This window comes from Falco rusticolus, chromosome 4 (genome assembly GCF_015220075.1).
Source record: "Falco rusticolus isolate bFalRus1 chromosome 4, bFalRus1.pri, whole genome shotgun sequence".
Lineage (NCBI taxonomy): Eukaryota > Metazoa > Chordata > Aves > Falconiformes > Falconidae > Falco > Falco rusticolus.
Genome location: NC_051190.1, coordinates 68,593,196 through 68,610,523, shown reverse-complemented (window position 1 = coordinate 68,610,523; position 17,328 = coordinate 68,593,196). Strand labels below are relative to the sequence as shown.

Below are 17,328 nucleotides of genomic sequence, written 5' to 3'. Positions count from 1 at the left end.
TCTGCTTTGAAGTCCCAGACACATTCCTCTTACAGTAATTATCCAGTACTACCGCATTCCTTCTCAGGTTACTTAAGCCACAGAATCTGTAGAACCGGGAAGTACATCATCTCTATCTGTCTCCGCCTGTGATCCCTTAACACAATGGCACCGTTCCTGTCATGTTCGGTCCCCTTTGTCGTATCTTGATGACAGCCTGCCATCTCTGCTCAGCTGGGCACATCACCAAGCCAGATACAGTTTCCACTGAGAAATGCCAGTTAGAGATGGTGTCCAACATACTGCATCTAGGTAACTAGATTCAATCAAGAAGCCTTGCTAAAATGAATTCTGGAAGAAAAGAACTTTTAAGAGTATGTATAAATGTGTAATTCAGGTTTCATATCTAATTTATTTGCCCTCTGTCAGTGATAAAGTCACATTACAAACATTTGCTTTTAGTACATTGCCTGGGATAACACAGCCATGGTTTCGCTACGTTAGCATTCCAAACTTCTTTGCCAAGCCAACCAACAAAGTAATGGACAAGACCTTTGGTTCACTTATATATTTATGAATGGAAAAAGTCATAATGTAAATTTACTCATTAAAAAAACTTGGGTACAAATTACACATACATAAGACCACCCATTTTTTGATTCACATGGACACCTTAGACCCAAACAACTCATTGTAATAGACTTTAGTGAGAATACTCCAGGTAAAGATTACAACAATTGGAAGCATCTTGGATTTTTAAAAAAGTATATTTCAATACATAAGTTTGTATGCATGCTTTAAACAAATATAGTTCAAGAATGAGCAAAGAGTCTAAACAAAAAGTAATATGACCAGCACTAACATTAAACTTCTCATCCAGATTTTAATATGTTAGTCTAACGTAGTGTTAGTTACCATGCTGTACTGAAAAATGTAATGGCACAATCTGATCATGGTTCATTAAATATTATACCCTACTTCCCCAGAATATTTAGGCTGGTCATAAAATTAACAATGCATAAGTAAATAAGTATAACCAGTTATAGACAGTTGCTTGTTTTACAAATTGCCATCAGGTAAGACATACTGTCTCCAGAGACTTAGAGAGATGGACATTCAATCATACCATTAAAACAGTATGGCCTAAAGAAATGGGCACATTTTTTATTTTTTTTCTTAAAGTATATTAAGACAATTCTGTTAGCTTTTAGTTACCCCTTGTAAATAATCATGGTATGACTGAATACAAGACCCAGCTTTAAAAAGCAAAGGATTTTAATCAGCATAGTGCATGATTGATTCAACATAATTCCCAGGAAACAAGCCAGTTACTCGATTGCAAACTCCTTCATACCAGCCGTCATCATTCTTCTTTATCACATAAATGATTGCACCCTCCATAAATGACAGCTCATCGTCTTTGTCCTTTGTATAGTCATATATAGCAACAACTGTGGATTGAACAGGGACATGTTTAACATTTTATTAATAACGTCAGCATTAACATTTTTTGAAGTACAGTTATTTTTTAAATGACTAGCTTGCTGCCCTGGGATTCTCCATAATGGATTCACATGCTTTCCCTGTTGACAATTAAGTCCAGAAAATGAAATTTCACTTTTCTTGCAACATTAGCTACCAGTAAGAAGTGGGTGGTCACTACACTGAACACTCAAACTGTTGGCAGAGAGGTACAGTTGACTGCGACACAGTGAAGTGGAGCTTATAGACACTTCAGAGCTGAACTATGAAATAACTGGCTCCATGAGTGTGGCAGTCATTTCTGGTCAGATTATCTCAAAGGTATATAGATCCCTGTATAGGGATCTCTTGATTAGAAAAAGCCTAAAAAAAAATAACAAAAATTTAAAAATTCATTCTGTAGGAACGGACCAACAGGGGAAAAAAAAAATTTCTACACTATGGCCCCTGCAGCTATCTAGCATGTACTTCAGCATACGATGTTGTAAACATAGCTGCTTAAAGCCACCGTAGAGAAATGGACGGTCTTTGCTACAGAGCTTCTATGGGATAAGAAGTTTTGGCATTACTTTTCAAGGAGCTGCAACGTGTGCAAGTATAGGAGTTACTTTAGGACAAAGGAGAAGCAACATCAGCTACTTTTCAGTACCTGCTTGGTGAATGCATTACTCTTACCAACCTCTAGCTCATTATGCGCAATTTAACAAAGCAGAGATCCCCCCAAGGGAAGTGAATGTCACTACCAGTAATACTGGAATTAGAAACTACCACTATGAATACACAAACTTGGGACATCACAGCCTTACCCTTCTCAAAACAGTTAGCATGGATTTATGCAATTGATCAGTTTTATGAATTCCAAGAACCTACTACATACATATTCTCAGAAATCTGATGTCTTAATGCCTATCAAATAATGATGCAGTTTATCAGATCATGAGAGAACTGGCAACACTGCTTGTTGACAGAATGCTCGCTGTCAAACACAGACAGCTCTACAGGCAGGAAACCAGCATCTCAATTATTCACAAGACGACGTTTACTATATGGGCTCATACCTAAGCACAGTTTATACTCTGCTGATCTAGAGCCACTGGTAAGTCTCCAAGGAAGCCTCACTACATTTCATAGCTGAAAGTCTAATGATCCACTCTAGCTATCTAGTTCGATGGGATAAATACAGCTCCAACTTTCCGGCCTTTTTGCAACACGATTTCTAGATGACTGCCCAGCAATCCTGAGGTAGCTACGGACACAGTCCAGCAGCTCAGTGAAGATGAAAGCCATATGATTTACATCTGCTTCTCATAACGAAGGAATTTTTTTCTATCCATTCTAGAATGCACGAAGGTGTTTTATAATCCTTCCTTGGCCGGCTTGTATTTTATTGCACTAGGTGTATACGCAAACTAAGAAAAGAATGGTTCGAGTTCTGACTTGGCAGGGACAATGACTGTTTTCTTCAGACCCAAGCTAAACTGTTCATTCCCTTCAGACACCGTTAATCCTCCAATACCGCAGTAACACACAGTTGCAATGCGTCCCTTACCTTTCTCTATATAGTTTTTAGGTGCCCAGGCAGGATCTCCATCTGCATAGGGATCGCTGTACTGCACCACAGCAGCCTCCTCATCCTCATAATCCACAGGGGGTGGGGGTGGAGGAGGAGGAGAGTCATCAAACATAGGCATCTCATCAGGAGGCGGCGGCGGGGGAGGAGTCGGGCTATCAGCAACTAGAAACGTTTGGAGATTATTTTTTTTCTTAAATCAAAACAGTGTGGAGATGCAAACAAACCTGAGGCTGTACACTGTAAATAAAAGGGGCGGGGGGATACCACACATAGCATGCACTATAATACCATGCACTGATTAGAAGCAGAGGCTTTGTATTAACAGCTACAACATACAACTACATTTGTTATTAGTGGTCAGATCTATGTATAAATGCTTCTAGAGTCAAAGCACATGCTGCAGGGCATAAGCTGAACACCAGCAGGGAGGAAAGCTTCCTGCTCCGACGTCCATGCGCTGAGGGGCTAGCTGCAGTGGTTAGCTATGGAAGGACTCCGAGTGGCACCCTCTGAGCCAGGCAGCAACAGGCCTCTGGAGTGGACCAGCAGCTTCATTACTTTTTAACAAATCCTTTGTCTATAACAATCACCTCAATTTATTTCTGAAAACTGCTTCCTTGGATTCGTGCTCTCTCAGAGCTAGCGTTTAGGGGACAAAAAGATCTGGTGTGGATCATAAAAAGGGAAGAAAGAGACTAGCGTTCCAAGATTTAACCACGTAAGAGAAAGCAAAGTAATCCTTCTGCAGAAGAAAAGCTTTGTACAGATCCTTATCTTGTAGACTAGCTTGTGTGTGTGCACACATCCAGAATTCAATTAATAAATGGAAAACTACAACAGGCAGCTGTTGCTCTTGGGGAAAAAAGTGCTCAAGGAATTAAGTGTATAATCCAAAATGTCAAATCCCTGCCCTGAGATTCTCCAATCAGCACAATTACAAGTTGCTTTGGGAAAGGGAAAAAGAGAAAGGCATTATGGTACAAATCACTCTTAAAATCAGTTCATCAAATCGGTTTTCAGTAGCGTTCACAGCAGCTGGCAGCAAAGGAGAGAGACAGCACACTCAGATGCAAGACATCAAGTCACTTCTTCTATTCCTTGGGAACTGTGGTCCAGTACCCATGGACCTAGATGTAAGCACTATGAAGCCAGAAGTTACTAAAAGGGAGCGTATTGTTACTAAACTGTGTTATATAGCAATTCAGATCTAATTACAGGAGATTCGTGAGTCTGCACATTGAAAACAGGCTGAAAACCACTGCTTTAGAAAGGGTTTCACTGGAAGGAGCCATCAGGCTGGGCATGTGCTCCGGAGCATGTAGCTCCAGCATACTACACTAATTTTGAGAAGAAAGCCAAGCTGCGGGGCAAGGAAAGAACAACACTGAGTGAAAACTTGAGCTACTGCTAGTTATAGTGGCATTGGAGATTAGTAATAGAGTTTCCGTTTGCTTTAACGCTCTTTATTTTTGCCTGGCCGCTACTCCAGCAGTGACTAACCTTTGCTCTTCAGCCACATGCCCCTGACAAGGGGCTTGAGCATAACTCCATGTCCTAGCTGGCTCAGAACAGCTGCGCTGGTATAGGGGAAGCCAAAGCTCCTGCTGGGAAGGGGCAGAGGCTGCCTCAGCTCTGGCACCCAGCCTGCTCTCTACCCCTTGAAGAGCTAATTCTATTCTTCACCTGCAAGCCCAGCTCCTCTTCAACTTGACCAGCTGAGCTGTGCACCCCACCGCTCTCTCTACCAGTAAGACTGGCAGCCACTGTATTCGTGATTCCTCCCCCATACAGAAGCCCATTTATGTCACTAGGAGACGGACTAACAAAGTCTTTGGCCGAGTGAACGCTACGTCTTGCCGATGTTACTGAATGGCGCTCACAGGCAGGCTTCATTAATCCACCATAGACACACGACAACACTGTTCATGAATGGATTGGTTTTGTGCAGTAGTTTCGGCACATCTTTCACAAAATGTATTTTTCCCCTTAACTTCCGTCTTAACCCACAAAAAAACCCCAGTACTGAAACAACAATCCTTTGAGATCTTGAGAAATCCTTACCTTATGAAATGCAAAAAGTTGTATTTATTCAACAGTGAAGTTGCGTATTCGAAAAGAAGAGAAGGCAGGAAATGCAAGTGTGAAAGTGCCAACACATACCCTAACTGAGACGCAGTGCAGAAACTGCACGCTATATGGGAAACACTTAAAACGATTCATCTTCACATTTAAACAAGGGGAGAGAATGGAACAGAGAATTAGACAAGTGCCACCCCATGGAAGTATCTTCCTGCCTCTTGGATTTTAACCTAGACTTCTGGTTCTGAACTTAAAATTGGCAAACTAGAACAGCATTACTTTCCCTAGGGGAGGGGGAAAAAGAGGCACAGAAAACCACATTAAATGAAAAAGGGTAAAAGGACCAGTATTTATACAGCTCCAAATGGAGATATCTTCTCTCGTACGTACTCACATCCCTGTTCTTTAGATGGGGACCAGCAGACTTTCTTTTGAAAGCACAATGTGACAGTATAGCAATTTACATTCAATCAGTTGTCCCTGGGCACTGGACACACTGGAAATCCTCTCTGAAGGAGATACTCACAGTCTGGGCACAGGGCGCAGGAAAAAAAGTAGGCATTGCATAGTTTCTAAGCCCTCCGTCGCTGTCCTCTGAAGGAATTCTACAGAGCAGAGGATGTTGCTTTCCAAACCCACCGATCTTTATGACAAGGAAAAGACAAGCCTACCCACATCTCCCTAACGCCACTCCCTTGTAGACTCCTTGCAGAAAATGAGGCAGATGAATGTCTAGCACACAATACTAAAACGCAACGGCCCCAAACACCAGTTTTGCTGAAGGTATGCGCAGACTGCCACACACACCCCTGCCTCCAAGATGAGGCAGCGGCAGCTCAAAGCCATACCCGTTATGTAACTTTCAAACCCAAGGGACCGTTTGTTACAAGAAAGAAAATAAAAAGAACAATTCCTAAGACCAGATTTCAAGCTTCAGCTGTTTTTGCTGCAATCTCATTTACAAGTCAGCTTGCACTTTGTTGTCACGCACGCAAGTAAGTCTGTCCCTTTCACCTCCACTCTCCCAAGGGCTGTGTTATCTCCAGGAGGACAATACTTGGAACAATTCAGAAGCAGGTGTCAATTTTATTAAGTTTATCTGCAAGTGAAGACATTCTGTAACTTCCATCTTCAGTAGGTATACCTCTACACTTTGAATTTTTGGAAAGGTTCATCAACACAATTTTGTGGCATACTATTCCACATCAACATGATTCTAATTATTTACCTTCTTCTTGTTGTGGTGTTCTACACCACAACACCAAAATACCTTCTTTTGGAATGAGAATCAGAGAGATGCCTCCTGTCTCTAGGGGAATGCTCAGAACATGACCACTTAAAAGCTCTAACGGGAAGCTGAACAGCAGCACTTGTCAGGTCTGAGGCCCCTAAATGTACGACTGAGCTATACAGCTACGATGTGCTAGTAGCACGAGGTCCTAATGAACTTCATTAAGGCTCCCATTTAAAAACATTTTTATATTTACTTCATGCTCTATACACATTGCATTCATTCTGTTGTTTACAGAACTGCAACGTACTCCTACAGCAAAGATGTCCCCTGATCAGCAACAGAGCTTTACACCTGCGCTAGTATTTGGGACAGTAACACTCACCTGAAATGAATCAAGCAGTAACGGTAAAAGCAGAATTACCGGTATAAAACACCTTACAGCACAGATCATACCAGGGAGCATCTCTCTCACAAACCTAACATGCAGAGCTATGCTGCAAGAAGCTCAGTAGGGAAATCTGGCTAGAGAACACAAAGAAATAGAGAAGGAAAAGCTGCTGAGAGGAGAAAAACCTTACAAGCTCCTTTGTAATGGCAGATCCTAAGACGGCACTTTTTCAATTGACTGTACAGCTTCCTGAAAACTACTACAGTATTACAATCACTGGTTAGACAGCACACATTTTTACAGTCTACATAAGCCTTTCTAACAAAAACTAATCAATTATCCCTCGTGAAAAAGCTTCAGGCAGGATGATTCAACATGAAATTAATATTTTTAATTAAGATACATTTCTATGTTCACATCAAGCATATGCCACGTATTTCACACTGTATTTCTATAATAAATTTGCAGTTCAGAACTTAAATGGGTCAGTAATAATCATGCACGTGTTATAAAATATTGAAGAGTGTGCCCTTCAGCTCCAATAGCATATTGACACTAGAATGCAAGATGGTATTAGCTTCTGGAAAAGGAAACAAAATAAGAGTCTGACTTGCCAGCCATGCATGCTAGAAGAAAGTAGGCTCTACCCTTTAACAGCTCAGCTTGTCCAAACTTACTGTTTTCCTGCACCCTGGCCACGAAGCCTGTGAGAGGTATCTGTGGAGTCAACTGAGGCATAGGGGGAGGGGGTGGAGCAATAGAAACTGGTAGCAACACACACACCGTATCAGGGAAAGTCAAACAGACAAAGGAAAAAAAAAAAAAAAGAAAGAAAAAAGGAAACAAACAAAAGCAGTCGTCAGTAACGAGGACCACAAAACAAAGTATGTAAAGAACAACAAGAACACACACATGTAAGAACCTTCTTCAAGCTTGTGTTTCCAACAAGGCTGAATTCGTGATTAGCCAGTGGAGGCTCAAAAAGTGAAGCATGCCCCTGCGTCCAGCTGAATAAAACGCTGAGTGCGGGCTGTGTGTCTGGAAGCTCACCGGTTGCGCATGTGAAGGGACTTGCTCCACTTCACTTGGGGAGCACACAAAACTGAGCTTTCGTCTTACTGCCAAATAAGGATTACTTAAATTTTGTAGTTAACCTATTAAAAGTACACTACTACAAACTGAGCTGATGTTTTGCAGGATTCTGGACTCCTCCTCTAACGTGAGAGTAGAGTGCTGCATCAAGTGCGGCTAAGCAGCACTGAGACAAAGACAACTACTTTACAAGGGAAGCAGTGCTGCAACACCAACACCTCACAGTCGTAGCACACAGCACTGCCCCTCATTTTGTTCTGCTGGGGTAGGGGGGCTGTGCGTTGGCTTTCTATGTGTTTGTTTTACACAAAAAACAGACCCTTCTTGCTTGTTGGTAGGAAAACCAGGTGGGTTTAGAGCAGAATGGAGCTTTATTTTTTAATTATTGTCTGTGGTTAGAAGGCGCTCAGCAACCTAAGAGGCTGGCAAAGGCTTCAACAGCTACAGCTGGCTATGCTAGCGCACAGGGCTCCCCAGAAGCACTTGCAAGGTCATCTTCTCTGAAGTATGTACCTACTGGACAAGTAATAAGATGCAAGACACATATCACCAGTGGTCAGAGATGCTGGGCTGACAGCTGAGATGTCCAACTCTTCCCTCTCAGGCAGGAAAGCGGCATGGTAGCAGCAGGGCATGCCATTCTGCCCTAAGTGCCAGCTCTGACAGGACATCTCCCCGTGAAGTGTCAGGGAGAGAGGGGAAAAAAAAAAAAAAAAAAGAAAGAAAAAAACCCCACAAAACATCAACTCATTGGTTTATACCGTGCCCCTTTCTCAGTGGAATTTCTCCTGCACTGAAGCAGAGAAATTCCTGTGAAGGTGGGAATTCAGCAGGGTAATCTAGTTGGAGCCAAGTTTGAAAGAGGTTCTGTACTTCCAAGTAAGCAACAGTTTTAAATAAAGCCATAACTAAGATTAATGTTTGATGAATAAAATGGAGCATTTAGTTCATTACAAAACCAATAACCAAATAAACTGTATGGGAGAAATGATCAATAAAAGAGGGAGAACAAACAGGTTTCTCACAAAATTGAAGTGAACATCTATGAAAAAACAGAGTATTTGTTAGCATGAAAAGTAAAACCTTAAGGAAACATGGGACCTGGATCTAATGTCAAGACAATAGCATTAAAAAATAATTTAAAAAAATCACCAGTCACAGAAACAGAGGAAAACAGTTTAAAGTAGAAAAACACACCCATCAAAATACTGTTTAAAACCCGGCAATCAGTATTTTGAAAACACCAGAGAGGCTGGATTAAGGAACAGCACCTGCATTTGAGCAAAAAATTGCTTTGGACAAATGTAAATGTTCAGAAACGGGTGTGCAGAGCATTTGAGACAGCTGAACTATTTCCAGAAGTAAAGCCATGTTTATTCAACAGAACACAACTGTTCAAACAGGAAGGAGTTTCTGTTGTTATGGTGAACTAATTTGAGGGAATGAGAGCGTGGAGGAGAACGAAGGGCCAGTATGAGTGAGAGAGAGAAGGAAAAGCATCAGGATGGGGGTGGGGGGCAGAAAATACGTACTGTGTCTGCATATAAAAATGCTTTCCAATAAATGTAATGCTTCTAAACCACTGAGAAAACTCTTCACCTTAGTGTCTCAAACATTATACGCATTCTTTCTTTAAAAGTAAGTACACAACAGCAAACACTGGTCCAAAGTGATCTTCTGCCCAAACGTCAACATTCCTTTTTAAAAGAAATATCCCTCTGAAGTTTGAAGAGTTGGATCACCGAAGACCACCACCAGAAATATTAGAGGACTATCGCTCCTCTATGTGTATCTGGTCAAAATTTATGGAAACAGCAGGGAAGAGGTTTCCTGATAGAAATGGCTTTCTGCCAACACTCTAGTAGATCCTTATTTTGCAGATCTTCCTGCGGTGAACTTTGTTTGCCCTGTTGGGTAGGTAGGCAGGATGCTGCTGACTAAAACCTGCTCACTTGTCCATGGCACCCATTCCTCCCCTCATTCATCTCCATCTATACTACTACTAGTGTGGAAGCACAGAGGAAGAGTGCTAAAAAGAGAGAGACTGAGCTCTTTTTTAACAGTCAAGCTTGAAACTAAGAACAAAGGAGAAAGCTGGAATCAGGAAAGGATTTAGGGAAGAGACAGAGACAGGGAGGAACTGTGTAATGGGAAAAGGTTGTTACATGAGCCCTTGAGCATTGTGCTCTGACAGTACTCTCTTGCCACTAGCCCAGTAGTGGAGAGACGGTACTACAACCATGTTAGGTTTCCTGCAAAAAAAATCTGGTTTTAGTTCGTGTTCTCCAAGCACACCTGAAATGCTAAGTATAATGTGCCTATAATTAGGTAGGCAATCATAATAATTTCTTGTCATGAGTAACAGCAAACAAGTCAGAGGGGAAAACAGTATAATTGCATATAGCGCAATCACTGTACAACTTCAATATGGTTTTTCTTGTTTGTTTTTCCTTCTATTTTAGGAAAGAAAGCAGTAATCTGATTGATGTTCTTCATAAATGAATTAAAATGCCATGCATGCTTTTACAATCGTTTTGCTCAAAACAGTATGTGATTTCACAGCTCAGAAGCTTACTTGAATTTTGAGAATAAAGAGGCCCGCCATTAACATGAGGTTGAGCAGAAAATGGGGCAGTCACAGAAGGATTCCGTCTGTATCCACCAGAAGATGCTGAAGAAGTGGTAGAGTTGTGTCGCGAGATTTGCCTGGTCATTGTGCCATACTGGGAACCAGGAGCTGAACCAGGAGCAGCTGAAAAGCATTAGCCAGAGGAACCAAGGAAAAGACTTAAGCAGAGCATTACTTGGGATAGAATGCAGAATATAGAAAAAAAGCCCAGAACATGGGAAATACTTGATTACAGGTCTCCAATACTTTAAGGCAAGTAACAGGAGATTAACAGAAATCAAACATCCTGTTATAATAAATAATGAGAAAAAACACATAGGACATAAACCAACACTCATAAAGGGCATTTGAGAAATGCTGGGAACTAATTTGAGAGACTGAATTGGACAGTGAAACTGAATCAGCTTCCAACTCTTAAGCATATCTCAACTATTCTACATGCAATACCCTTTATTAAAAAGCGCGCAGAAAAAAAAATATCCACATTCTGCTCAAAGCAAATGTTTTCCATTGTGAACCAGAACGTGTCTCCAATCCAATATAAAAAGACACAGTAACATAACAAAACAGTAAAACAAACGTCATGACCTTCAGACACTCAGCACATTTATCAATCATATTTGCTAGTTGTGCTTTTGTATTGATAGAATTTGTACTAACAAATCAGAATCACCAATGCCAGCTTGACAGAAAGACATGTCACTCATTTTTCAGGATGGACACCCATTTTTACCTTCCACACGCTTGCTGCACAAACTTCAAGGTTAATAAAACAATTTAAGTTCCCTTGTGGATTCACCTCTAACAGACAGAGAAGAGAATCACACCTTGCAAACTAATGAATCTCACATGTTGAGGTCACATGGATCAACGCAATTTTTGAATGCAAAAACTGTTTTGCAGTAAACTGTTTTGTGCTTTTATATACATATGTATATATCTTATATAAATATATAAAAATATATACAAAAATGCACACACACGCATATATACACAAACATTGTGTGATCAGAAGTTTGCAGTGCCGTAAACTATCCAAAGTCACTTTCACTTAACACTTCAGTAAGGGAAAGTGCAAAGGGTTATGTGGGTCAAAGCCTCCAAAGCTAGTTCCCGTAGCACAATCAATGAATTCTGTCATCAAAACAGTGTGATAGGAAAGGGTGGGCTATCTTTTTCCTGCCTGTTTTGAAAAGTACTACTTTTAGATCCCATCCTAACAGCTATATGTAATGCCTGAAGCAAATTTTCAAGAACTGTTAGTTCGTATCCTCAAGTCTCCCAGTTTGCCACCTGCCTGCAGCATCACAGAATCAAGCCCAAGCCACTGTGACAGACGCTCCTGCTTTTCAGTCACCTTACACCCACAGGATAGAATACATCCATCACCCTACAAATCAGCTAACATTTTTAAGCCAGAGCACACCGTTGTGGCTTAGTTTCAGCTGCAGGAATGACACAGCAAAACAGCAATATATTCAAGCTAATTTTGAGCTCTTATAAATGAGAATAATTGGATCTTAGCTTTATTGGGAACAGAGTTTTCAAGCAACTGGCAGCCGCTACCTTCAGAGGCTTTAACCACAGAAAATTAGTGGAGATTAGATTTTTTAAAAAAAAACAAACAAAAAATAATTCCAGAACTGATTTTTATACTAAAATCATGTAGACCCCACTACAAAAGAAAAAGCACCCTTACAAAGTCCATTAGGAAGAGATGATTATTGATTATGCAGCATGACTGCAATCACTTCAGCATTACACAAGTCTCACCTATCAGACTGCCCATCGGGAGAGGTGGTGGCAGTGGTGGTGCTGGCGGGGCTCCAGGAGGAGAAGGAACAGAAATGTGTGCTAATAAAATAGTTTATATTCCCAATTAGGCCATATTAAAAAAAAATAAAAATAAGAAAAGCACCGGCATTTGATAGGCTTCCCAAATAAATATAGAAATTCAACTGCGGTCAACTGATACAAACCCAGGCCCTGATCTACAGAACCTACACAAGGTTCTGTACCTGCAGATCTTTATTCCCATTGATTTTTATGGGATGACAGGTGATAGTAAGATTTCATGCCTATCTGTACCATTGCAGGATCAGAAACACTTGGGAAAGGAAAGCCTAGCCTATATGTGCATAAGAAAGCGAAGACTTGTCATCCAAGGAACAGAGATGTAAGAGGAGCAATAGCAAAATTACATTACACCAGGACTCCACTGTTTTCTTGTGCAAATTAGTTTTATGTGCTTACAAAAGACACAGATAGTAAACAAGTAACTGAGTTGGTTTACTAGCAAGATAAAAATCCTGCCAGCTTATAATAAAGATCCCACACATTCTCACCATCATTCTTGAAGATAAGGGAGTATGCTTTTGATGCTGAGAGATCCTGCATGGTTCTCTTTTTATTGCTGTGCTACCCTGTACACACTAGTTCTCCTGCCTCTTGATCTCCATCACACCTCAGCAACTTCAGACTGTAATCATAGCATAGCCAACACTGGTGGATAAACCTGAATTTTACTACTAGCAGTGTTTTCATAGGTCATCTTCTGTGCTTTATTTGCAGTAAAGACTTTAATTTAAAAAAAGAACTTGTGCATGCCATCACTGGCACATGGTAAAGGTAGCAAGTTATTTTAGAAGACAACATTTCCCATCAAACACGTACATAGTTGCTGCTGCTTCTCAGGGCATCCAGAAATGCCAAACTGTAGACAGGCATTTAAAAATATATTTAAACTTTAAAAGGATACACCACTCTCCTCCTATTCCCTCCCCCACCTTGATTATCTTGTAAAAACATGGACCGACAAAGGTGTTTTAACCATCTGCTATTCTATAAGTGATTGTTCTGCACATACTTTTCATAAAGAAATAGAAACTTCATAGATGTCCTCCAGCACTCATAAGAGGTTTCCTGATGAGGACTGAGCTTCAGGACAGTTTTTACCCCATCGTATTCAGTCAAAATCCCACCACAAACACAAACAACTGACATTATAGCCTTAAGTTAACATGGGAAGAGACCCACATACCTGGTCCAATGGTTGGCGGTGAAGGCGTAGGCACGGCAATGGGAATGCCAATACTGCTGCTTCCACTATTCTCTCGACTGCCACTTCCTCCACTACTACCGCTGCAAAAGACAAACACAAGTATTAGCACAGCATTTCCTACAAAGGCCTGTCAACAGTCATGCTCCATGTGGGAGCCCTGCTAGCCTAACTCAATTATAGACTGTTGAAAAATCCCCTGTAAAATGCCTGGCTCTACCTACAATTACATACAGCTAATCAAGTCTGGATTACACTTCTAATAAATGGAATTAGCTAAGCTGATAAACATCACTACGCATAAAACATCTAATTAAATGCTTTAAAAAATAAAAAGGTAAGCAACCATAGCAGTTCTAGGCAATAGAGTAACAACTGCAGGAATAGTTCAGGGGCCTTGTAATAATTCAAGGTAATAAGCTGGGGATGGAAGAGTTCATGCCCAAACCATAAATAATTAAGATTATTTGTACTGTCAGCTGAAGGATCATTTCCTCTAATCAGAAGCAAAGTTCAGATTGAGGACTTTTTAACTGAGGACAGCCATGATAAATCAATTAGGGTGGGGTGCAGTGTGGCGTATGATGTGGGTAATTTTCTGTATATCTAACACTCCCCCCTGCCCACACTTTTTGTCTATGAGAAATCTCTTTCTAAGGTAGTCTGAAAGGCAACAGTGCAGCCAGGTCATAATTTGTTTAAGTACTCTTATATGATACACAAATTAGAGGCCAGCAATACAGATTTTTACAGAACATACTTCTAGTGAACCACTGGATAACATTTCTACACACGCCTTTGGAGGCCGTAACACTTCTTTTCATTGAGGGAGCTGAAACAGAATAAAGATTCAGACAGAATCTGTCCTTATTCCTTCCAAGAGCACTCCTTAGGCCAAGGCTTGAATTTACATGGATTAAATGAGTAATATAAAGGGAACTAAGTAGTCAAGATGCTTTGAAGCCAAAACACCATTTAACCCATCCATGTTAATTAAAAAGTACTCAGTGATGTTACGGTTTATTTAATATTCCTGGGTAGCCACAAATCAGTGCTGTCAGGAGTCAAGCACAAATCATTCAAATATATCTAAAGAAAATAACACTGTTACAAAAAAGAATATCAGTGATCTGAAATGGAAGCCAAAATAATTCCTTCAAAATTTTCTGTCTGCTGAAGACCTTGATCTTGTCACCATGGCTGCAGCTGAATCTCTAACTGCAGCCTACATAAAAGATCTTGTCAGACAAGAGTAGGGAGCATTCACAGTAGCCAGCTAAACAGATTAACAAGATCTTCGTTGCAGACAGATTTAGAAGTTATTTCATTCTGACAGTATTTCATGATTTACCACGTACAAAATACCATCTCAACCACTGTTAGTGATCAACTGCGTTTAATTGCCTACTGGGAATTTAAAGGAAAAAACAATAATTAAGAAACTCTCTAAAGAAATAAGCTGACCTCTTACTTCTAGTTATATTGATTTCTTTTGCCTGTTTTTTCCCTGCAGTTTGAAGCCTGTGATAAAAATCAAATTGAAAAAACTGAACTCACTCAAGAGGCTCAGAAAAAGATCTAGTCTTGCAATTTGAGAAAAAAAAATACATTAAAAAACCCCAAAGGTACATTTCAAACTCCCTTCTCACCCAAAACACACAATACTCTTTCATCAAAGCCTTAAGCATGTGGAAACAACTGGCTGATGCCAATACCTGCTCTGTGAATAGGTTTTATTTTCTACTTCTATCATGCTAGCACTGATAATGAGTGTTAAGTTTTAGCTAAGAGAAAGCAATCTGCTCTTTCAGAGTTTCTCATCAACAGAAATTTCCCTTTGCAATTAGTGGTCCTGAAAACAACAAAAAGTAAAAGCCTAAGTGTATTTTAGGCTAAGTTTAATAATGCAGCTATAAACCCATTACGACCCATCACTACCCTGCCTCGCAACTGCATATATTTTGAAGTTTTGCTTATTCTTGGGAAACAAATACCACAGAACAAAATAAAGTGATTATATAAAATAAGCCCTATGGTTATGGAAGTTGCTAGATACAATGAGACTTATATAGAGTATGAAGACACTTCTATGTGTTACAGAAGCCAACAATACAGTGCATACAGTGCATTCTGTTAATGCAGAGTGGCAGAATAACTCCCCTTTTGCCTTTCACAAAAACGCAACAGGCACAAAGTTTCAAAAGTTTTCTGACTTCAGTAAGCACTACCATGCCAGACAGGAAAGAGTTACAGTGAGAAAACACTCTACCTGTGTGTTCTTGGTCTCTGGTTCAAGGAAGCTGTCCTTCCCGGACTGTGCTGACTGCCCAGTCTGGCAGGACTAGTCATGTAATCATTGGGGACTGTCGGCGGTTTGACCGGCTCCAGGGTTTTGTAAGGAGTATTTCGTCTGGTCAAGGAAAAACAGGTTTGAAGACAGAAAGATAAAGGATCAGAAGATCAAAAGGATAAATTAATAAAGTAGTGAAGCCATTTGTTTTCTAAAGTTTTCTTGATAGATCACTGCACAGTGACCCACATTACAGTACATTAAACAAATTCCACTGGGCAGGGTAGACAGGTCACATCCAACTCCCTGAAGTGCTCTTATGTACATAGATCCATACAAGTTGGGCTACAGCACATAAACTGGTTAATAAAGCCTAAACTAAATTTACCACCCAAGTTATATTCTTTAAACTCTGTAACATACAATAGTTTCAGTTGCATCATATTCTGGGGTTACCTTGCAGTACACTGCATGTGACAAACTCTTCCACTGTAAGAATTTCCTCCATCCCCCCTTTCCCTCCCCTCCAAATGCTTTCCAGAAGTATTCTTGGTTATTCAGCTTACTAAGACCGTAGAAAGGCTGGAAGATTCACAGAACAAGTTACATTTGCAATCACCAGTGCTCTTCCTAGTGGCATTGTTTCACACAGTAATCAAGGTAATCTCGTATCACTTAAGCAAATCTTAAAGTGCTTCACAGATGGGCTTGATTGTCTCCATTTTGCAGCCCAAGAAAGTGAAGCCCAGAGACTTCCAAGGTCACCTAGCAGACTGCATCAAGTCAGAAATATAACACAGATCTTTCAAGATCTATTTACCAGACCCATTACTGCCTTAAGAACAGTGCATTTATTGTACTGAACTGCAGGGCTCTTCAGTTCTCACCAGCAACCACGAGATCCTTCGCAAGACGTGGAATTTGGCAATGCACCAGCTAAGTAAAAACAAAAATACTAAACTACTGGCATGTAATCGTTTGTTCAATTACTGGTTATAACTGATTTTGTAAGTTATATGGCTTCCCGGTATTTTAAGAAACTTACTGACTTCCTTATTTCAATATAGAATGAAACAGTACTGAATTTTAACTATACCATTTTGTTATTAAAACCTCTCAAAGAGAAAAGTGGAAATACCATAATTGTTTGCATGCACTGAGGTGTTTGTAAATTAGTCTGTCTATATAAAGAACTCCAGATGATTTTAATATGCAGACTGCCACCACCTATAGATCCGCCAAGAGATCAGTCATGGGAAAAATAAAACTATGTATTCCAGTTGTACAAGATAAAGCTCTAAATACCACCAAATAAAAAGATAAACAGGGAAGATTTTAAATGTGCTTCCAACAGAAATAACCTTGAAAACCGATGTTTTAAAGTATTCTACCTTGGGCTGCACTGGCAATAGAAACTACTACTCAGCTCTAATACCATTTATTTTGCTTGTAAAATTTAAAAATACTGTCAACAACAAGTCCCCACTACATCCTCAGGTTCAGCCATGCCTTAGTTTCTTCCTT

At 40.2% G+C, this 17,328-nt stretch overlaps 1 protein-coding gene across 14 annotated transcripts in view; it reads right to left on the bottom strand.

The window, feature by feature from the left end:
* Positions 1 to 360: 360 nt before the first annotated feature.
* ABI1 (abl interactor 1) overlaps positions 361 to 17,328 on the bottom strand; it is an 82,005-nt gene continuing 65,037 nt past the window's right edge. For 2 of the 14 annotated variants that reach the window (XM_037382666.1, XM_037382653.1), the window contains 7 exons: positions 15,784 to 15,924; positions 13,497 to 13,597; positions 12,230 to 12,310; positions 10,403 to 10,579; positions 7,413 to 7,499; positions 3,011 to 3,196; positions 361 to 1,430 (listed from right to left, as the gene is read on the bottom strand). In XM_037382666.1, the coding sequence (XP_037238563.1) occupies positions 1,255 to 1,430; positions 3,011 to 3,196; positions 7,413 to 7,499; positions 10,403 to 10,579; positions 12,230 to 12,310; positions 13,497 to 13,597; positions 15,784 to 15,924 (949 nt within the window). In that variant the 3' untranslated portion in view covers positions 361 to 1,254. The remainder of the gene's footprint in view (positions 1,431 to 3,010; positions 3,197 to 7,412; positions 7,500 to 10,402; positions 10,580 to 12,229; positions 12,311 to 13,496; positions 13,598 to 15,783; positions 15,925 to 17,328) is intronic. The other 12 variants (XM_037382655.1, XM_037382658.1, XM_037382654.1 and 9 more) reach the window with 7 other exon arrangements.